Source organism: Hyaena hyaena, unplaced genomic scaffold (genome assembly GCF_003009895.1).
Source record: "Hyaena hyaena isolate Hyena2069 unplaced genomic scaffold, ASM300989v1 scaffold_385, whole genome shotgun sequence".
In the NCBI taxonomy this organism is placed as follows: Eukaryota; Metazoa; Chordata; class Mammalia; order Carnivora; family Hyaenidae; genus Hyaena; species Hyaena hyaena.
In genome coordinates, this window is record NW_024081022.1 from 1,548,311 (window position 1) to 1,569,557 (window position 21,247).

The 21,247-nt window shown below is 62.7% G+C and overlaps 1 protein-coding gene across 7 annotated transcripts in view; it reads right to left on the reverse strand.

The window, feature by feature from the left end:
- Positions 1-374: 374 nt before the first annotated feature.
- The window catches only part of ARHGEF11 (Rho guanine nucleotide exchange factor 11), an 87,864-nt gene continuing 66,991 nt past the window's right edge, over positions 375-21,247 (reverse strand). For 3 of the 7 annotated variants that reach the window (XM_039251458.1, XM_039251463.1, XM_039251464.1), the window contains 26 exons: positions 20,416-20,512; positions 20,175-20,297; positions 18,292-18,315; positions 17,139-17,283; positions 16,746-16,845; positions 15,984-16,013; positions 12,920-13,046; positions 10,414-10,593; positions 10,288-10,335; positions 9,961-10,148; positions 9,577-9,723; positions 9,231-9,310; positions 8,999-9,124; positions 8,355-8,472; positions 7,517-7,695; positions 7,047-7,122; positions 6,729-6,896; positions 6,225-6,315; positions 5,675-5,800; positions 5,306-5,367; positions 4,461-4,676; positions 3,945-4,262; positions 2,956-3,051; positions 2,029-2,267; positions 1,741-1,930; positions 375-1,309 (listed from right to left, as the gene is read on the reverse strand). In XM_039251458.1, the coding sequence (XP_039107389.1) occupies positions 1,251-1,309; positions 1,741-1,930; positions 2,029-2,267; positions 2,956-3,051; positions 3,945-4,262; positions 4,461-4,676; positions 5,306-5,367; positions 5,675-5,800; positions 6,225-6,315; positions 6,729-6,896; positions 7,047-7,122; positions 7,517-7,695; positions 8,355-8,472; positions 8,999-9,124; positions 9,231-9,310; positions 9,577-9,723; positions 9,961-10,148; positions 10,288-10,335; positions 10,414-10,593; positions 12,920-13,046; positions 15,984-16,013; positions 16,746-16,845; positions 17,139-17,283; positions 18,292-18,315; positions 20,175-20,297; positions 20,416-20,512 (3,353 nt within the window). In that variant the 3' untranslated portion in view covers positions 375-1,250. The remainder of the gene's footprint in view (positions 1,310-1,740; positions 1,931-2,028; positions 2,268-2,955; positions 3,052-3,944; positions 4,263-4,460; positions 4,677-5,305; positions 5,368-5,674; positions 5,801-6,224; positions 6,316-6,728; positions 6,897-7,046; positions 7,123-7,516; positions 7,696-8,354; positions 8,473-8,998; positions 9,125-9,230; positions 9,311-9,576; positions 9,724-9,960; positions 10,149-10,287; positions 10,336-10,413; positions 10,594-12,919; positions 13,047-15,983; positions 16,014-16,745; positions 16,846-17,138; positions 17,284-18,291; positions 18,316-20,174; positions 20,298-20,415; positions 20,513-21,247) is intronic. The other 4 variants (XM_039251459.1, XM_039251461.1, XM_039251460.1 and 1 more) reach the window with 4 other exon arrangements.

A 21,247-nucleotide genomic window follows, 5' to 3' on the forward strand; every position in this document is an offset into this window, starting at 1 on the left:
AGGGGCTTTGGGGGTGCAGCCGTGTGAGGGACTGCCAAGCTTGTGGGGGGGAGCGGGGGCTGAGGACAGCGAGGACCAGCCACGCCTGCCTGAGGTCTGCGGCTCTGGGGCCCTGCCTGTGCGAACGTAACATTCCGGGGCTTCTGTGTCTGCTCGCACTGTGGCCACGAGCGCGGCGTCCCCACCAGAGGCTGGGGGACACCCTGTCCAGAGCTGTGTCCGGGGGCTTGACACTGGGGGTACGGGCTGCCTTTTGTTCCCTGCACCCAATCCTAAGAACCGCCACGGTGTCTTCTATCAGAGCAGTTCCAGAAATCACACGCACACCAGCACGGTTGAAGAATATTTAACTTTTCTTAAAAAAAAATCTTAACCATGAAAGAAAGAAAATAAGAGTATACATTATTTTAACAGGAAAACAGTCATTTCCATCTCTATATTTTATATATTATATATATTTATATATATATGTATATATACACCTAGCACAGTGTGTATATTTTGTTAGTCAGGGTGGGGGGCTGGCCCAGCGACAGGGGCCAATGCTGTGGGGGCCCAGGGACAGCCCTGGGTTAGCTCGGGGACTCCAGCATTCAACCCCCCACCTCACCTCCTGGGGCCCAGTTTTCAGGGCCGTACCTGATACACTGGTTTTCTATGGGGACAGGGTGGGGACGGGTGGACAGAGGTGGGGTCGGGCATTCCCCTGGAGAGGAGGAGTCCCAGGAGGGAGCGGCCCTGGCCAGAGCCAGGTGGGCTAGGACACCTTCCTGCCCCCAGGGGATCGGCGTGCTCAGCTCTGACCCCCGGAGCTAGGCTGTTAACTAGGAGACAACGGACGCCCAACAACAGAAACAGGTCAGTTATTTACAGAGCAAGATGCACGAACAGTACATACATATTTATAGGAAACCAAAGTGACAAAGAGGCCCAGGGTGCAGGCACCCCACCCCAGCCCCAGGGTCCTGCAGGGAGGGGAGGGGAGGAAGAAAGTGCATCTACACAGAGCCTCCTCCTGCCACCTGCGGGTCTGGGGGCCTGTTCGGGTGCAGCTGGCATGCTCAGGGTGCCAGGCCAGGGAGGCGGGAACACACTGAACTTGACCCGGACCTGAGCAGACCAAGGGCATGCGGGTCTTCCGTGGGGGCTGGGCTGGACTGCCTCTACTGTGGGGCGGAGGTCTGGGGTGCCCCTGCCTCAGGCCAGTCCCCTGGGCGAGTGGGGACATGGAGGATTTGGTGTTTGGACAGTTAGAGTCCTGGGGACGAGGCTGCGTATGCCGTGCTGTCTTCCAGGGGTGTGTCGGAGCCTGTGGGGGGGGGGGAGCGGGGAGGGCAGTGAGCCTCCCTGTTCGGGTTCACCTGCACGGCCCTCAAACTCGAGAGGTGAGGGTGGGGTTTCTAATGAGGCCTGGAAGGGGCAGTCTGCTGCCCCCACTTGTTCGGTCAAGCCCAAGTCCATGGGCAGCGGTGTGCTGTGTCCCTGGCCTCCCCCTGCCCCCCGGCTAGGGCTGGCCCACCTGTCAGGAGCCGGTTTGAGTAGGGAGAGCAGCAAGCCCTGTTCGGCCTCTCTCTGCTCTAAGGAAATGGGGTCCGAAACTAAATTCCCCGCTTCTAGGAGAAATCCCTTTCTGAAGCTGAGGGTGTGAATGAATGTACCGGGTGCGGGTGACGAGGCCCCTTCCCAGAGCCCTCCTCCCCCTCCCCTGTGTGGGTTCCCAGGGGGCATTGCCACACTCACCGTCCTCAGACCACGGCCCTGGCTGGTGGCTGTCCCTGGAGTCTGAGGCCAGGGCATCCTTGGCTGGAGGTGACAGGGAGTGGTCTGTCCATCTAGCCGTCTCTGCGTGGAAACTGCCCACAGGTGTGGTGCCACCAGACGACTCTCCCCCGAGGGACCTGAGCAGCTCTCTGTGGGCCCGCTCCATGTCCTGGAGGGGCAGCAGGGCTGTGTGGGACCCGGGTCCTGCATGTCACGGCCCTGGGGGTGATGGGCCTTGGGATGAGGGACCGGGCTCTGCCCCCTCACCTTGAGCCTGTGGAGCTTGACAGTGAGCTGCTCGATGGTGTGGAAGATGCTGCTCATGTCCCCGAGGGCCAGGCTGGGGGGGGAGCGGCTGGGGTGCCTGCGGCCACCCTCCCCCAGGAGCCAAGGCTCTGTCTGCCAGGCAGGGAGGCTGTCAGGCTGGGAGGGGCTTGTGGGCACCCCCGAGGGGTCGGTGCTGGAGTCTGGGGGTCCTGCTGGCATGCTGACATAGAAACAGTTCCCTGTCCCCACGGCAAGAGGAGGGGGTTAGGAGGCTGACAGGGAGGAAGCGGCGGCCTGGATGCCCCCCACATGGATGGGTGGGACCCGGGGCCCGCGCTGCCGTCCTGCGGACGAGCTCGGCTACGCCTGCTGGCCTCATACTGCACACAGGTCCCATAAAGGCCCTCCTCCTCCAGAAAGCCTTCTGGATGGTACTTCTGCTAAGCTTGGCCCATGCAGAGGGAAGGTGCTCGGCAGTGGAGGTTAGGGAGAGCCCCCCCCGCCCCATCCCTGGAGGGAGTAAGGAAGCAGGGCTGGCTGTGGGCGCTTGGGAAAAGGAGGCTCCGTCACATCTGCCCCATCTCAAGCTCCACTGATGACCCTCGCACAGCCCCTGCGCCCACCTGCAGGGTCCTAGGGGCCCCTCAGCTCCAGGACGGAACGCAATGCTGCTGGAGCGGGGAGGAGGGGAGACACCACGGGCCCTGGGACACCACGTGCGCCTCTTCCACAGTGGCCCTGCAGCGTGGCTCTGGGTGCAGGGCTGGGTGCTCCCTACCCTATTCAGCACCGGCCCGACTAGCCCAGTCCCAGAGGCCCAGTCCCCATGAGGGAGGGAGGACGCAGTGGGGGTGGGGGGCGCCCGTGGCTGTAGGCAGGGGTCTACTCCCAGAGCCCCGCAGGCTCCACCTCCAAGAAGTTCGTTACCCGAGGCCGTGGCTCCGCCTTCCGCTTCGGTTGGCTCAGGCCCTGACTGGCCACTCGTGGGCAGTGTGGGGACAGCCTTGCCGCCCGCCACCTCAGCTGGACCAGCACCACCACCAGGGAGAGTGGGCACCAGGAGAGAAGGAAAGAGGGGGCGGGAGAAGGCGGCAGGAGAGGAAAAGAAAGGAGGAACACAGTGAACGCAGGCACCCATGCAGACGCCCGGGGGCCCAGAGAACCCGCCACCAGCTCACCAAAGCACAGGGAAGGAAGGGCAGCGCCCAGAAACCCAGGAGAGAGGGCGGACCGTGGGCAGAGGGGAGGCGGAGCTGAGCACTGGGAGGACAGGACCTCAGGGCCTTTTGAACACTGTTCCCGTTGCCGCCTCAGACCACGTCCCTGTCCCCGGCACCGGGGACCTGAACCCCTCCCGGGCCCCCATCCTAGCTGGTCTGGGCTCTTCTTGCGCAATGCCGCCCACAATGCTCCAAGTCAGGGCGTGCTCTCACCACCACAATGGTTCGCCCTGCAGCCCAGCTTTGCCCTGCAGCCTCGTGTGCCCCCTGCTCCCACGCTGGCAGTGCCCTCCCCACGGCCACCGGCCACCAGCTACGGGGGGTGGCTGTAAGCACCTGTCCTGGGTCTGAGGTCCCTGAAGAGAGCCTCAGCTCTTCCTTAGGGCTGGGCCACCTGGGAGAAAAGCTAGTGGAGGCTTTTGTGGACAGCGGGTTTGTGCCAGGCCCTAGGTGACACCCTCGTGTTACGCACTGGTGTTCAGAGAGGGTTCACGATTTCGCTTAAGGTCACGCGGATGTGAGGCAACAGGCTCTGGACCTTGGCTGCCCGGCCCCGAAGCCTTCGTGTGGTGGCGGCGTCTCCCCCCGGGATCTGGGAACCTCTGCGCATGCTTTCCCGGATGAGGGGCCCTTCGCAAGGCCTTCCTCTAGCAAAGCAGGCATCTGTCTCCCCAGCAGGCGTCTCCGCTTATTTACCTTTTCTTACAACTTTGTAGCTTCCTGCTGCCTCTGTGCTCAGAGCCTCTTCCTCTGGATTCCTGTCCAGCTGGGGAGACTCCCAGACCCCAGAGTTCCTGGCCCGGGGGGGCAGGTGCTCCAGAGAACAGAGCACCACGTCCTGCTGCTCTGGCTGCTCCCTCTCTGGCCCCGGGGAGCCGGGCTTGCGGGGCTGAGAGGCGTTGCTTGTGAGCGAAGGCGTAGGGGTGCGGTCGCCCTCGGGCTCCCCGGCAGCCTGGGCTCCCTCGGGGTGGCCGGGCAGCAGGCCCCACAGGATCAGGCGCCGCAGGCTCTCCACTGGAGGGGGAGAGGGTGCTGGCTTCCCCGCACACCATGCCTGGGGCCCTGCTCCCCTCCCCCACAGGGCGGAGCTGCGAGTGGACAGGGGGTCACATGGGGTGTGCGTCCCTCCTCCTCAAGCACGGCCCGGGGAGAGCCTTCCAGCAGGCGGAGGGCAGAGGGGTCTGCGGGGCCCGGGGCCCGGAAGGCACTCACCATCTTGGAGGGCTGCATCAGCGAGCCCTTCCACCACCAGAGGGCCCGGGAGGGACAGGAGGGTGGGATCCCTGGTCCTGTGGCCCCTGTCCTCTGCATCCAGGGCCACGGAGGGGTGGGGCGGGGCGCCCGGCTCCTCCTCCATGCTGCCCTCCTGCTCGGGATCCTCTAGTGGGACCGGGTGCTTCCCCTTGACCCTCTGCTGGGGCCCAGGGCCTGCGTGGGGTGGGGGGACGGCATGAGAAGGGGAAGGAAGGCACGCGTGGGGGGCCCCATCCTCGCCCAGCTCTGGGTTTAAGCGGCCGAGAACACGGACTCACTCCACAAACGTGTAGCGAAGCCCTACAGACTACCACCAGACGCTGCCCCGAGCCCTTGGCAGACGTTAGTGCTGATGCAAAGCCCCCTGCAGGCGTAGAGCCTAAGCCTAGCGGGGAGATGCAGAGGGAAATAAACCACAGCGAACTCTCCAGGCAGGCTGGAAGGGGGCGGCGCTATGGAAAAGGCCACAGTAGAGCGCAGGCCAGTGTCCCATGGGCGTGCCAGTCTTCATGGAAACACCCAGCTGGAGGAGGCAGGGGGCGCTCTCCCTCCACTGCCTAACTCCTGTCACCCAGAGAGCCAGGGTGGGCGCCTCTGCTCAAGTGAGCTTGTCCACACCTGCTTGGGTCTGCTCTCCTTCCCTTCTGGGCCCCTTCTCAGTCACTTCTCTGTTCTGATCCAAGCCTCATGCTTCCAGCCCCAACGACCCCTCCCATCACCTCACACCGGCACCCGACCACCCCCTGACCTGTCCCGCCATCAATGGCCTGGAGGGCCCCCACAGGGATGGTTCCAGAACACACCTCCAGACAGCTCCTCAGGTCCCGGGTCACCGTGGAGCACATCTGAGCCATCCAGTCCTACCCTGCGGGGAGAAACCAGTGGGAGTCACCCGCCGCTCTGCCCACCAGGAGGGGGAACTCATGGACGCTGCCCTGCCTCTGACGTCAGGGCGGAGGCTGCAGGCTGGTCCAGAAAGGGAGGTGCTAAGCTCCTACCACAGGTCAGTCTAGAGAGGAGGGTGGGTGCTGGCCCGCTCCTCCTGGCCCCGACCCTACACCCCCCACCCCGCCCGGGGGGTGGGGGGGGTGGTCTCCCTGACAGCCAGGTTGGGGGAGAGCAGACAGGGACTGAAGGTGGAGGTAGGGGGACCTGAGGGTGGGGGTGGGCACCTGCTGGGTGTGAGGCTCTGCTGGGCCGGCTCCTGGGCACCAGGTGGTGGGGGATGGGCGAACGCTGGGGCAGCTCCCGGGCGCCTGGTGGCATTCCGCACGGCCTCCTCCAAGAGCTCCATCCACCTGTGGTTCAGCAGGAGCAGAGGGCGGGTGGTAAAGCCTGGGCCCGGGCATGCCCCCGCAGACCCTCCCCGCGGGGTGTGCAGCCCCCCGTGCTATGCTCTGGGCTTAGCACTCCCTGTCTGCTCTGTCTTTAAACAGCCTCTCACGGGCATCAAGACGCACAGGTGACAACCCTGAGGCTAAGACGCTGACTAGGTGGAGCTGCCTCATGTAGCTGTTATGAGGGAACGAGGGACGAGTGATGGCCCTGGAGGCAGACGTGCTTGGTGGGGACAAAGAAGGACCACTGACACACTGGAGACCTGGTGGCCCCGTGAGCCTGCTGCCCTGCCCTGTCTCCCTCTCCTGCGCCCCGTCCCCTGCTTCTTGGCTGGGCCTCATTGCCCGCCACTCATACACACTGCCCTGGGCCTTCAATTCTTACGTGTTCTTGTCCGACGACGTCAGGGCCACCAGCTCATAGATCTGGGGGGGGCCCAGCTCGGAGGTGCAGATGATGAAGAAGGCCCGTTTGTCTGTGTGAGGAAGGGGAAGGATCTGCGTGGGGGTGGCAGAGCCGGACGGCAGCCCCAGCCAGGGCCACAAGGTGCTTGAAGCCCTGACCCTCGACCCGGGGTGGGGACCACAGCGGGACACAGCTGGCCACCGGAAGCACGCAGGGGCACGTACAGGAAAGCCAGAGGAGGTTCTGGACCCTCAGGCCCTCCTCACGGCGGCTCCCACTCCCCCTCCCCTGCCTCACACTCGCTGCCGCCCACGCTGCCAGAGGCAGGGGGGCCTCGCCCTGAATTATAGATGAAGAAAGTGGGCCCAGGGCCCCTTGCCGCACACACTGTTCCCTCCCCACCCCCGACCCAGGCCCCGCCCTCCTGCTTTGGTCAGGGCCCCCCACAGCCCACCCGCCCTCCTGCGCCGGCCCGGCGCGCACCTGTGGCCACGGAGCGGATGAGCACGGCGTTGAGCTTGAGCACGGGGCTGAAGGTCTGCCTGCTGTCCGAGGAGCCGGCGGCCGTCTTGCTGTGGCACTTGAGCAGCAGCCTCTCGTCCTGCTTCTGCAGCAGCACCAGGACGTCGTCCAGCAGCAGCACGTGCAGGTCTGGGGGGCGGGGGGGCGCTGTGAGGAGTCTCCTCTGGGCCCCGCCCCCAGACACAGGGCTAGAGTCCCGTGCCCCCTCCCTGGGCATGGCTGTAGGAGCCCTGTCGGCCCCTGGGTGTGCGGGCTGGAGGGCAGGGCGGGGGCACCCACCCAAGGTCTTGTCCTTGCTGATCCTCCAGGTCAGGGGCCCCTCGTGGATCATCTTCCTGGCGGTCAGATCCAGGCTCTGTGAGGGACACGCCATTCGTTCACTGCTGCCCGCCACGCTGCCGCAGAGCTGGGTGCCGGCGGCAAGCAAGAGGCGGCCTTCGCTCTGGCACTCAGATGGGGGCCACGGCACGACAGAGGCCACTGTGACGCCGTGTGTCACACCAGGGGGCTCGCCAGCGGCTCTGCCTGGGCCTCCCCCCCCGCCCCCTTTCAATCACCCCCCCAGCAACCTTCACCTGGACCCCAGCTCCCAGCCCCTGCTGGGCTAGGCGGATTCCAGCGCCCGTCCCCACTGACTGGGCCGTCTGCCGGGTGTGCGGGGGCCCCGCCGCCTGCCCCATGTCCCCTAGGCCCCGGCTAGCTCCACTCCCAGGTGTGCCCCCAGCGTGTGCGGTGGCCCCGCCTCCCACCTTGAACTCCGCCGCCAGGGGGTTGCTGGCCCTCTCCAAGGAGGTGGTGTCCAGGCGTTTCTGGTAACCCTCCAAGCGGTGCCGGTTCTCCGTCTGCTTCACGGCCTCGTTCACGTACTTGAGAATCTCCCGGCACTGGTCCCGGGCCCGGCACAGCTTCTCGTGCTCGGAGGTGCCGCCTACCGATTGGGGCACAGACCATGCTGAGGGGCTCCTGCCCGATGGGCGTGTCAGAGCCCAGCAACCCCGGCCACTGGTGGCCGTGAGCCGGCAGTGTGGGCACAGGTGTGCCGCCCTTGCCTAACTCCAGGGCCTCAGATGTAAGGGGCGCTGCCACCGAGAGTCCTGGGCTTCAGAGCACTGCCCTGGAGACATGGTCAGCTCTTGGGAACCGCTGCCTGGACCAGAGCCAGCTCGGTGGATGTAGGGGAGGGTCCTCACACCATACCCTGACTCCAACGCCCCAATCTCAAGGGCAGTGAGGGAAGCTTGGAGCCCCAGGGAGTGCCCCTGGGGCCAGCCCCTCAGCACGGCCCCCACACCTCTAGGGCCAGTACACATGGCTGCACTTGCATGTGCTGCATGCAGGCGTCCGTCCCCAGGCTGGGGGCGAGCCTCACACGCCCTCCCCCTGCTCAGCACCTTGGTTTCCCCAAAGCACACTCATAATCGTGCGAGACCGACCGGAACAAATGACTCCTGAAGGTCACAGAGCAGGCCAGTGCTAGAGCCAGGTCTGAGAGTGGCCCCGGCCCGCCCCTGCCCTCTGTGTGCCTGGGGACACTCTCCCCCTGCCCTCCCCCTGCCCTCCGTGCGCCTGGGGACGTTCTCCCCCTACCCTCCGTATGCCTGAGGACACTCTCCAGCAGCAGCGGGTACTTGGTGAGGCGCTGCATCTCTGAGATGATGAGGTCTCTGAGTTGCAGCCGCCGGCACTGAGGGTGGCTCTCGGCCTCCTGGACAGAAGGGGGCACAGCAGAGAAAGAGAACCACCTGCGCTTAAGAGCTGCCTTATGAGCTCATGACCCAGATGGGTGTGAAAATGTCAAGTGGGTCCTGGTCCCAGAGGGTGACTCAGAAAGGTTAAGGGAGAGACCGACTGGTGGGGGGCAAGGGAGGGATATGGTCAAATAAGCTCCAAGAGCAAGTGCTACACCCACTTTACAGACAAGGAAACAGACCTCCCACGTGCATACAAGAACTGAGAGGCGAACACGGCCTTCAGACAGCTACGCCAGGTCTGTCTTGAGAGTGGGCACGTGCCAGTGTTTCTGAGGCGGCAGTGTGGGATGAGGGGGGTGTGGAGGGGTGTGGAGGTGTCTGGGCTGCCCTCCCAGTGGAGAGGAGAGGCCGGCATGCCTGGCCCTGGGCACCAGGAAAGCAGCCCAGCAGCCCCCCGGTAGCCCTGGTCAGCCCCGCTGAGCTACAAGCGCACCAACTTCTGGTCAGGGCAGCCGGGGGTGGGGGTGGGGGGAGGCGCACCTGCATGAAGAGCTGGAACCGGCTCTCCTTGCGCTGCTTGGCCTTGATGAGCCCCAGGGCTATGGACTGGTAGGAGCAGAACTGGGCAGCCACTTGCTGGAGCTCCTCCCGCGCGGGGCCGTCAAACTGCAGCACGAGGGACACAGCCCAGACCTCACACCTCTGCCCTCCCCCGCCCTCCCCCGCCGCTCCGGTGGCCACGGGAAAGGGGACCCGGCTCCTCCAAGCGTACCCGAGCCAGCATGAGGTCACCAATGTCTTTGACGATGGGGCCCTCCTCCCGGAGCTTCCTCATGGCCTCACACCAAGAATCTGGGGCACGGAGAGAAGAATCAGAGAGGCCCGTGGTAGAGCTGCACCGCCGGGCCCGGTGTGAGCTGCAGACAAGGGCGCCATGGGGAGGGGCCCCCTGGAAGGCTGGCTGCAGGGCGCGTACGGAGCCGTCTGCCAGAGAGAGCTGGCGAGGGCCGTCTGCTCAGGGAGGCCCTGGCACGAGGCAGAACAGGGAGAGACACCCAAGGCCGGCCGGAGAAGGGGTGTGTGGGGGGGGACAGCGGGTGGGGAGGACGGCCCCTCACTGTGGATCTCTATGAGCTCAGGCAGGTTGGGGAAGAGCCGGGCCAGCTCCTCCCGGGGCATCAGGTTCTCCTTCTTCATCCGCTGGTAGAAGATCAGGTCCAGGACCCGGAGCGTGCGCAGGTGGGAGGCTTCTGTCACAAAGAGCTCTGAGCGGGGTGGTCACAGGACGAGAGGGACACAAAAGCACAGGGGGTCAGCAAGTATCCAGTTAATAACCGTCACCCCAAACCATTTCCGAGGAAGCCGAGTGCTGGCGTCAGATCGCAGGGCGACATCTCCCCGCCAGGGCCGTGCGGGACCGGCAGCATGGGCTGGTCCTGTCCGCGGGGAGCCACCTGGCTTACGACCGCCCTCCGCCCCGAGTGAGAGTGGCACGTGCTCACCGTTGATGACCTCCTGCCGGTCGATCTCCCTCTGGCTCAGCCCGGCCACCACGTCCTTGCCCACTGTGTGCTGCCAGTTCTGGGCGTCGGGCTCCGGCTCCAGGTCAGACAGCTGGCCCAGGTCGTCCTCTAGGAGGTGGGGGAGGAGGGCGTCTGCACCGAACCCCAGGCTGGGGGACTCAATGCTCCTGGGGAAGAGAAGGAAGGACTCATGCTCACGCCTGCCCCCGTCGCACCTGCCCTGGCCCACGCGAGAGCGGCGGCTGCAGACAGGCCCACCCGGCCAGCCACTAAGGGCCGGCAGTGCGGCCGGGGCACCCCACTCACCTGCGGCCCATCTTGGGGGTGAAGGGGGGGGTGGGGTTCTCCAGGGACCTGTGGAGAGACATCAGCCCTCAGCCCCCGCTGTGCCTGCCCCGAGAGGCCCCAGCTGACCACTCGAGCCCCGCCCACCTGGTGGAGAGGCTGGAGGCAGAGGATGAGGCTGACTGGTGGAGGCGGGCGGCCTCCGCGGCCGCATCCATGTCCACGTCGCTGCGGGAGCGGGGCACGTTCTCGGCCTTCCGAGACCGCTTCATCTCTTCGCGGCCCTTCAGGCTCTCCGAGCGGCCCAGGCGAATCTCTGAGCGTGAACTGGGGAAGCAGGGCAAGCAACCGTGGGGGCCTGCGTCCCGGACAAGCTCCTACCCGCTGCCAGGACTCTGGGCGCCCCCCGCCCCTCCCCAGGCCGGCTCCGTGGACATGGGCTCTCATCGTCCCCGGGGACCCACCAGGAAAGGGAGAGCAGGGACCAAGAGAATCAGACCTGCGCGCATGCCACAGACCCCACCCCTCCAGGAAAGCTGTGGCCGCCACGGGCCCTTATCAGGGACCATGAGGTCCTCGCTCCTGTCCTGGGCCATCTGGTGGCCGGTCCATCTTGTCCTCGACTCCAGAGCAGCTCAGCGCCCACTGAGGGCCCTGCTTGAGGCAGAACTCTCCTTCCATAGGATCTTCTACCAGGATGTACAGGCACGCCCTTCACACCCGTCCTGGGCTCCCTGCAGTCCTATCAGAGGCTCCGTCCGCGGGCGGCTCCTGCCCCTCCAGCGGCAGTGTGGGTTCTGCTCTATCTCACGGCATCCTTCCTAAGCTCCACGCCCCTCCTGGGGGCAGGCTGAGGGGGGGGGCATCTACTGACCGGCAGGGACCTGCCCCCTCACCTGCCATGTGTGGCTGAAAGACCTACAGACAAGACTCAGCACCTCAAGTCCCAGAGACTCCTTGGCGGGAGGAGACGCTGATGGCCGGGTGTTGCTCTTTCCCGCATCCTGTGACGCGTGAGTGGGGAGACGGCTGGCGTCTCTGACCCCTGGCTGCCCCAGGATGGCGCCTCCCTCCTTGGCCCTGCTGGCTTGGTTCTTGCTGACCTGCTCACTGATCTGCGTCCTGCCCCCAGCCTCCAGGGCCAGGGACGGCCTGCAGGGTGTGGGCAGCTAAGAGCACAGCAGGCGGCTGCAGCAAAGGGGCCCAGCACCCTGGTCTCCATTTATCATGGGTCTCTCAGCTGCCAAGGACCCCAACGGAGCTGCCGTGGGGTCCTGAGTGACAGAAGCCACCCTGCAGCCGACCCCCTCAGCCCACTCCCGGGGGCTGCTGGAACGCCTCCAGCCAAGCCCGCTGAGCCAGCACTTTTGCCAGTAACCTTCCACCTGAGCACCGGACAAGCCCCACAAGCGACAAGTGGGGCGATGTACCTCTGGTCCCCGATCCCTAGAATGCCACCTTCTAGACCTGGGGGCTCTTCATCTGCCGACCCCTGACCCGCCTTTTCCGCTAAGACTGCCAGTGAGCTTACAGCTGGCAAAGCCTAACGCTCCTGCTGATGGGGGACTAGGGGTCTTAGGGTCTCAGCCTGTTCACCTGGCAGCTTCAAGGGCACAAGGTTAAAAATGGTCTCCACTTTTTTTCTCACAACGCTGGTGTCAGGTCTCTGTATGTCTGATGCATCCATAACATCGGCTACACATCCTGTTACTTATACACTTAATTCACTCCATGATTAGAGCTGGGCCTCTCGGCTCGGGACAGAGCTAACCTTCACCTTCCCTTACAGCTTCGTGTGTTCTCGCCATGGCGGAGCCCCCACGCACGCTGAGCTTGCAGAGGTTACACAAGCAGGAGCGACTGTGCACGTGAGCAGGAACTGGTAGCTGAGGACTGTCTCACAGGTAAAATGGGTGGCCCCCCTCAGCTGCCACCTGGCCTGTGCTTGCTCACTGGGTGCACATACGTGGTACTTCCGTACACGCAGGGCCCCATCTACTATAGCGCCAGGGTGACCTAGGGAACGTGCACGGAGCTTTCCGACCACAGGGGGTTTTAACTAAGTGTTGGCTGCAGAATTTCAGACATGACGTGGCTGCTGTCATGCCTCAGTCCAGAAGGAGTCCAGGAGCACGCTTCAAGGCCGGAGAAGGGCTCTCATTAGAACGTGGCCAAAGACAGAGAATATATGAGATGCCACGGCTGCAAATCCCCTTTTCTTCTCGAAAGTGGTTTGAACCAGCAGAGTCAATCTCCAGCACTTTCTCACAGGCCCTGCCCCACCCTGTCTCCCCAGGATCTCCCCTCACCACCCCCGCCCCCGTCCTCTCTAGCCCCAGCATCTAGGGTGTCCGGACTAGCTGCTCTGTAACGTCCTCTAGCTGCTCAGAAGTCGGGGGGTGAATCCAAAGGAGACATTAAAGACATGCAGTCCCCGGGCTGGGAGGTCGGGGCTCTGCTGTGTCCCCCACTGGCTGGACTGCCGACACACGGCACGTCTTTTTCTGAAGACACTGTGGAGCGGCTGCGAGTTCTGCGGTGGGGATCGTACTGGCTAGCGGAGTGGGGGACGTCCCTGGAATTAGCCCTGCTGCACACCCTGCCCAAGATCCCCTCCGTGGGGGGCTGGCGAGCCCCATGGGGCCCCTGCTACCTGTCACTCTCCAGCAGGTCCTCAGGAAAGCTGCCCGTGGAGAGCCGCTGCGTCCCAGGCTCTGGGGCGTCATATGGCTGGTTGTTCTCAAAGTGCTGAATGATGTTCCTCACGTTGCCGGGTTTGACTGTAAGCAGAAAGACAATGAAGGGTGCTCTGCTTGCTGCTCAGGACCCTCGCTCCCCTCGGCCCAGAAGCAGAGCAGTGAACAAGCACAGATGACAGCAGCACGGGGCTGGGGACCGGGAGATGCGGGGCCGGTCCTCGAGACCAGTTCCTGGTCCTCTCCCGATAACCTGGAGAGTGACGGGGCGGTCACTCTCTCCCACGTGCAAAACGAGGCAGTTTGGAGGTGCGTTTCTTGTGGATATTGCCTTCGGCCCTCACATTCGTTGTTACAGTGACTCTCAGGCTTAACGTATGATGAGATTTTTTTCCAAGAGCCAAATACAGAATAAAACACCGGCCAGTAGCACCCAAAAACCTTCTCTCTGCAGTTTGGCCATGCTGCCAGGTTACAGTAATCATTCCCCAAGTTTATACTACTTTTAGAGCTCATTATTTCTGTTCTTGACTTTTCTTCCTGTTCTTTCCGTCCCTGCCCCTGGTCGCTGCCATCATTAATGAATCAGACCCTTTATTATCAGTGAGCAGGGGTGGTCTTAGGGTAGACAGGAAAGGGGTCACTCTCTGGCATTCAAATTTCGGCCCCTCTTCAAAGCTAAGACAAAAGAGGGCTGTTCCTGTTCAAAGAAAGAGAGAGAGCAGGTACGAAAGTCACAAGGCTCATGGGATACCCGCAGAAGACTCCTCCTCAGAGATGCAGTGACATCAGCCAGGAGCTGGGCTACAGAGGCCCATCTGCCTGAGACCAACAGGAAGGGCAAGGGGGGACCAGGGAGCAGGCGAGGCCCTGATCCTACCCACATGGACCAGAGTTCCCTCCCCCCATGCAAACCCACAAATCCCCCTAGGTCTCTAAACTTGGCTTTCACAGGGAAAGTTCCCAGGCCAGAGGAAACCACATCCAGCTGATCCCTCCAAACTCGGTATCATTTAGGCAGGTAGCTGGGGTTGGAGCTCTCCGGGGACGCGTCAGAGGCAGCCGCGTCAGGAGTCGGGGCTGGTAGCATCAGGCCCGGCCTGGAGTCTAGGGCTTGAGCCGCCTGCTGCAGGGTCACGGCTCAGGGGCCTGGGAACACCCTGCAGCAGGCGGCCACCGGGATGAGCCCACTGCTCCCTCCCCTGTGTGCCTGTTCTCGGGTATAGCTGCATCCTGTGGTGAGAAACAGGAGAGCGGCCATCACTGGGTAGAGTCAGGGAAAGGGGATAGAAAAAAGGCAGAAAGGGACACAATTTTTTTAAATGAGCACGTTTCAGCTGGTGTTCTCTGTTCTGCTTCCTCTGTTCTCTGCATAACAATGACACAGAAGGGAACGTAAATTCCATATTATTAACTACCAGATACGGTAGCTGTTAAGCAGGGGCAAGAGCTGATGACCCTAATTGGTCTTCTACCACCACTGGGGGCGGTTTGGCCTTCAGATATGGACACAGACTTTGCTGACGCCCTGGGGACTTGAGAGCCAAGGCCACACTAAATCACTAGATTACAATGGAAAGATCTAACTCAGAGATGGTGGATGCCAGGCCCCTTACGCTGTCCTTGGGATCCTGGCCCTCAAAGCTGCTGTCTCCTCCTGCCTCCCCTAGGCGGGGTGGACAGGAGGAAGTGTGTGTTAAGATCTAAGGGCCTGGGCTTCAAGGCCATTCTTTTATTTTTCCATTGTTTTAGATGCCTTTCCTCAAAAACATTTTCTTTTTTTTTTAAAGTAGCATAATGAGGGGCGCCTGGGTGGCTCAGTCGGTTGGGGGTCTGACTTTGGCTCAGGTCAGGATCTCACAGTCTGTGGGTTTGAGCCCTGCGCTGGGCTCTATGGTGACAGTTCGGAGCCTGGAGACTGCTTTGGATTCTGTGTCTCCCTGTCTCTCTGCCCCTCCCCTGCTCATACTCGCTCTCTTTCAAAAATAAGTAAAAAACAATTCAGTGAACTAGCAATCGTCTAGGAATTTAGTAACGTTGAAATACTTTTGAAAATCATTATTCTTGGGGCGCCTGGGTGGCTCAATTAGGTTAGGCATCCGACTTTGGCTCAGGTCATGATCTTATGGTTCGTGGGTTCGAACCCTGTGTTGGGCTCTGTGCTGACAGCTCAGAGCCCGGAACCTGCTTCAGATTTTGTATCTCCCTCTCTCTCTGACCCTCCCCTGCTCACGCTGTCTCTCTCTCTCTCAGAAATAAATAAAACATTAAAAAAAAATATATATATATCATTCTTAATTGTCACTTCACATAAAATGAATTGTAGCCGCCGAACAATTTCCTACTTCGTTGCACTGCTCTCTGCAGATTCAGTGGAGCCTTGACCACATTAATCACGTGGCTGTGCTCACGGGGGTCTCACTGATGAGACCTGAGCTCGTCCAACTGCAGGTTGTCAGCCTCCCTGGGTTAACGTGTATGACGCATGTTTTTGGCGTGCAGATCCCGGACGGCCCAGGCCCTCCAACATGCAGCAGGGGTGACGCTGTGCCGACCACGTTAAGTCAGGAGCGGTGCATGCACCGCGCTCAAGGGCTTAAGCAGAGCAGGGGACAGATGGTGAAAGGCCCCCAAGAAGGACTGTTAGAGACCCACTGTTTACGAGAGAAACCCCGTGTAACTGTCAAAAATGAGGATTTTTGTTATTTCAGTCGAGACAAAAACCTGAGCAGCTCGTGCAGGACATTTTAATGTGTGAAGGCTCGTGTACCCAGGGGCCCGGACCTTCGGAGCCCGTTCCCTGGGATGTGAGAAAGGGACAGAGTGGGCCAAGGGCCGGGCGGCTGACCTCTGTGACACGGCCTGGAGCAGCCCCTGAGGAGGCCGAGGGAGCAGGAGGGAGGCACACGGAAGACAGAGATGGAGTGAGGCGACGGGGGACGGGGAAAAGGACAGACAGACTTTAGAGATGGAAACTCAAAGCTAATGCAAAGAAAAACCCACAGAAAATGGTCCTTTTACCTTCCACAGGGGACAAGGGAATATGAAATGCTAAAAGAAAACAAACAAAAACAAAAGTAAACCATGAAAAGTCAAATAAACGTCTCAGCGGTCAAAACAAAACTTACATCAAGCTGGAAAATGAAAAATGAGTGGCAAAAATCAGGTCTGATCTAGGAGTCCCCCCTTCCACAGCCCCCAGGCAGCAATTTCAGAAGAGGCCACTGGCCCACCCACCCCACGGCCCTGCCTGGATTTCCCAAGACTAGTACCAGGGTCTGAAAATGCTGACCGGGAGGCCAGCAGCAAGCTCCAGACCAGCGACAGGCTTGACTGAGTGTCAGGTGAGTGACAGCATCCAGGGAGACACTGGCGCGCCCCCCACCCCCCCCATTCTAGTTCTGCCTCACAGGAAGTCTGACTTCTCATCGGGCCCACAACTGCTCCCAGCACATGTCAGAGGCACAGACGAGGCCTACTGGTAAAGGTGACGGGGGCACTTACTGTCCACGGAGGGGCCCCACCAGGCAGGACACGCCTCCGCGTGGCTGGTCGGTGGCTACACTGGCTCTGAGCCCCTAGACTAAGGCCCGGGGACGGGCACAGCCTCGCTGGCCTCTGTACCTCGGGGAGCCTGCACACGGTGTGGCAAGGGGGCAGAGAGCAGCGCTGAGAGGGAGCTGGGGTCTCAGAGGGAGGGTGTGCAGCTGCCAGACACAGAAGGGTCTCCGCCAGCCGGCTGGTGGGTGACGGGGCTGCGGCCCCCGCCCCCCATGGACTCACTGCTCTGCGAAGAGCTCTTAGGCTTCCCGATGTACTTGAGGATAGGGTTTCGCCTCTTGTCCTCCAGGGCTTCCTTGTCTTTTTTGGAATTGCTGCTCTGCTGAGACAGGAGACACCGGCCTTGGAGAAGGTCCCCATCCCCAGATTCGGCCGCTCCTCACCGCCGCTGCCCCCCAGGCCCGCCCTAAATGGCCAGCTGGAAGGCAGACTGCTGCTTACTCCCGCACCAGCGCATGTGTGTCTAGGCTGGGTTCGAGCTCATCCGTGAGCTCTCACGGACCCCCCGCGCCCCCGTGCCGTGGCAGCAGGGTCAAGCGAGTCTGAGTGGCTTTCCCAGGCTGGCCTCATGCAGAGAACCGCACCAGAGGACACTTGTCTAGGCAGCTCTGTCACCTTCTTGGTCTTTGGGAAGAAGGGCAGCCATTTGTCCTTGTCGGGGGCCACCTGGGCCTTCTCGGCCGCGCTGGAAGGCCGTGCCTCTCGAGGACGGAGCCCAGCGTGGCTCATGTAGGCGTTGAGGGCGAAGTCCATGGGTGCACTGTGAGCGAGGAGCAGAGCGGGCAGTCAGAGCCCAAGCTGTGCCGGCCAGAGGGCGGCAGGGCCGGAGCTGCTCCGACCAATCTCCAGACCACCGCCCGGGGCTGGCGGTGGGACAGCTACAGGCCGGGTGCTGGGAAGGAGGCCTGGAATTCTCAGGGGGCCCAGGGCGACCCTGGGCTGGCAGCAGTCCTGGGAGAGGCCCAACTCTCTCCCCAGAGCAGGACGCTTCCTGAAGACAGGAGAGTAGTTGGCAGAAGGACGTGGCCGGTCCCTGCGATGTAAGCCCCTGGCAGGCCCAGGGGACCAATGCACGCCCACGGCCATCGTCCCCGGGCGTCCACATGTGCAGGGAAAAGGGGAGAGATGCCAGCCTGCCTCTGCCTTTACCACCCTCCCGCCCCTGGCACAGAAGAGAGGGACGGAACGGAGCTGCCACGAGCCCACGTGGAACTGTCCAGAGCCCGTGTCTGGAAGTGTCTCTGGCTTTGGACTCAGGAGGCGGACCACGCACTTTGTGGGTTCAGTGCAGCAAAGGCCTCAGTTATGGCTCACCCTCCCCACCCCCAGACCCCTCGCCTGCCTTCCCTCGGACTCAAGTGGGCGCATGCTCCCTTCAAGGCTGGTGGCCCCAGGGGCAGGTCCGCATACGGGCTGCCGAAACCCCAGAGCCTGCATCGGAGAGGAGAGGCGCTGCTCCCCAGCTGCCCCCAGGGGCTGCAGACGCAGGCTGATCTGTCCCCATCACTTCGCGCAGTGGCTTACAAGATCAAAGCCAGAAGGAGACACAGCTAATTCGGGTGGCAGTGAGGCGGCCAGCTCCGGGCACATCGGGGTGAGGGCAGACCCTGCCCCAGGTGGTGGTCCCCGAGCAGCAGGGGCCTGGACCTCAAAACCCCGCTCTATAGCTACACAGACACCTGGGACCACGCCTGGATGCACTGTGACCTCGACGCTTGGGGTGCCCCCGGGACTGGCAGGATGGCAAATGCACGGCGTGCTCACTCACCTCCTGTCCTCCTCGTACTTGGACCTGGAACAGAGAGAGAAGCGGTGACATGCAGGCAAGGCACAGGCGTGTTGGCCGCACGGGCACGGAGGATGGGGGCCGTGGGGGCGGGGAGGCCAGGCCTCTACTCAGGGTCCCGGCCCTGGGCCGGTGTGGGGCTCAGGAGGCGAGAGCGCTCACTCCTGCGGGGCCCTCAGTGCAGGGACAGAGAGGTCCTTCCCGCTAAAAAGGGACGCGGCCAACACAGCCTCTGACGTGATCCTGGGGGAGGGGCCGCCAGAGAAGCCCACTCACACGGCGGGCGGTGGCGGCACCCACCAGCTGACGGGCCACGCTGCGCCAGGCACTGTTCTAAGCGATTTACACGTTAACTGACTGAGTTCTCAAAATGCCCGCCGAGGTGTCAGAGCTCCGTCAGCAAGGCCCGAGCGGGGTGCCCGCTCTAACAGGCCATGGGGCTCTGTGCTGCTAGGGCCTCCGGACAAGCTCAGCCAGCTTTGCCCCCGTGCCTGGAGTGGCCGGGTCACTACTGCCCTCAGACCGCCAGGGAAACTGAGGCCCACAAAGCTCCAGGGCTTGGCTGAAGGCCAGGCAGGGCTCCAGGGAATATGCCCCCCCCACCATGTGACGTCGTGTGCGGTCCCGCCTCTCATCTGCTGCCAGAGGCACACCTGCGGCCCCGCCTCCAGGGCGCCACCTCGAACTGCCGCTACAGCCACCCCAAGCTCAGCCGCTGGCACCTCGTCCTTCCGGCTGCGTGGATACAAGCTGTGGGGTCTTCCCTGGCCCACACTTGGTTTTAGGAAATGCCTGTGTGCTCTACTGTCGGGATACACGTGGGACTCTGACCTCATATCACGGCGAGCGGCGCCCCTGTCCCGGTCCAAGCCCCACCACGTGGGCCGCTGTGCGGCCAGGGAAAACCGGAGTCCACACACGGCCCTCAGGCTCTGCGGCTGCCCTCCTGTCACCTCTGTGACCTGGGCACCCGCCTTCTCAATCTGCTCCGGCCACGCTGCTCTCCGCTGTTCCCTGAATGTCAAGCCTGCGCCTCCCTGGCCCTGCCTCTGCCCCCAGCGGTCTTCAAGGATAAGGGCCCCACCTTCTTCAGTTGTTCCAATGTTACGGCTCGCCAGGGCCACCCCGTTTAAAATGGCCACCCACTGGCTCTGGGGTGGTGACCCCTCCTCTGGCCCGCTCTACCCCTCGCTATTTCCAACACGTTACAGGCCTTACTCGTTTACTCAACATCGCGTTCTCTTCCCTTGTGATGTGAGCACCACGGACGCTGTTCGCCACGCGTCCCGGGAACTGAGGGTGACCGCAGATGCTGCTGCACCAAACAGCAGCGTTAACAGAGGCCACAGACCATCTCTGTCCGCCTTCTGCCATTTGACAGCTGAGACCAAGGTCCTTCAGCACTGAGTGGAGAAGCCCCTAAGCCTGAGGTGTCCCCACAAAGTCACACAGGCGGCACTGGGAAGACGGGACAGGAGAGGCGCGGCCACCACGGTCGAACCCAAGTTCCTGACCAAGTTGGGCCAGTCTTCTGACACCTGACCGAACCGACGCGATGAAATGATTCACCCTCCCGTCCACCGGCGGGTCTGCCCCCTGCAGGCCCATGCGTGGCCCTCTTGGCAGGGTCCACGTGATGGTACAGGCAGGAGGCAGCACTGTCAGGAAGGGGGCTCGGAAGCGGAACAGAAAGCTCCGCGGGGAGCCCCATGAGTGCCCACGGCCCTCGCGTGAGCACGGCAGCAGGAGCCGGGCCCTCCCCACCTTCCGGGGAGAAGAAGCAGGCAGTAGTCGAGGCCGAGAGGCCAGGAAACAGGCTCACAGAACACTCGCGTTGTCCCGGGGGGCAGGGTGGGGGCACTCACAGGATGTCTCCCAGGGCAGCCAGCTGCTTCTCGGCCACTTGGCGTTCCCGGAGAGGGTCCCCATTCAGGTCCAGCAGGTCATTCTCACCGTACAGACTGCCCAGCCCCAGGGTGCGCTTCGTTCTACGCCAGAGGAGGAAGTGAGCGAACACGAATGCTCAGCAGGCACCCGGAAACAGTGAGGCAGACGCGCGCACAAGGGATGGGCGAGGACGTGGGGGGCCTGGGGGGGACCCACAACCTGTAGTCCTGGATCTGCTCCTGGATCTCGGGCATGGCTGCCTCCTGGGCTTCCCGGAGGGCGGTGCGGACGTCCTCGCCGGCGCGCAGACGCAAGTCTGGTGGGAACCCAGGGAAGAACAGGGTGTCGGGAAGCGGGGGCCATGCCTAAGGAGCCTCCGAGGCCCGGACCCAGCAAGTCACTCCTGAACTCAGGAGTCCGGGTCCCAAGGCAAGCGCAAAACATTTTCTGGATATTCTAGGCGGTTATGTGGACCGATAAAGCCCTGTCTGCCAGCAGGTGTGCCCAGGGCTGCCCTCCGACGCCACAGCGCAAACCTCCCATTCTTCGCGGTCACCAGGCCAGGGTGCGAGGCTGAGAAAGGCAAGCACCTCACACGAAGCCCCAACCACCCAGCAGAACCCAGATGGCGTCTGGCCTGCCCCTGCTGCAGCTTCTCGCAGGCGAGGGACCATCCACCCTGCGGCCTCTTGGTTGGGCCACGAAGCGCCCTTTCTGAAGGCAGCCTGGGATGCCTGCTCTAGAAAGCTGCCTGGGACCCGCTTCTCAGGCTGACACCCCTCATGCCGGCTCCCTCAGCAGTTCTATCACGACGGGGGAACGAGTTGGGGACAGAACACTCTCCTAGCCAGCGGGTCCTCAGCGGGCCAGCCGCCGGCAGTATCGGTGAGGAATTTATGGAAACACAAATACTCCGGAGATCCCAACCCGAGGTTGGATGGAGTGAGGCCCTGGTTTCCAGATTTTCAAGAACTCCCCCAGGGATTCTGGTGATCAACCAGGCTTAGGGATCCCTCAGGTTCGACCGCCCTTTCATACAGACGGCCCCACG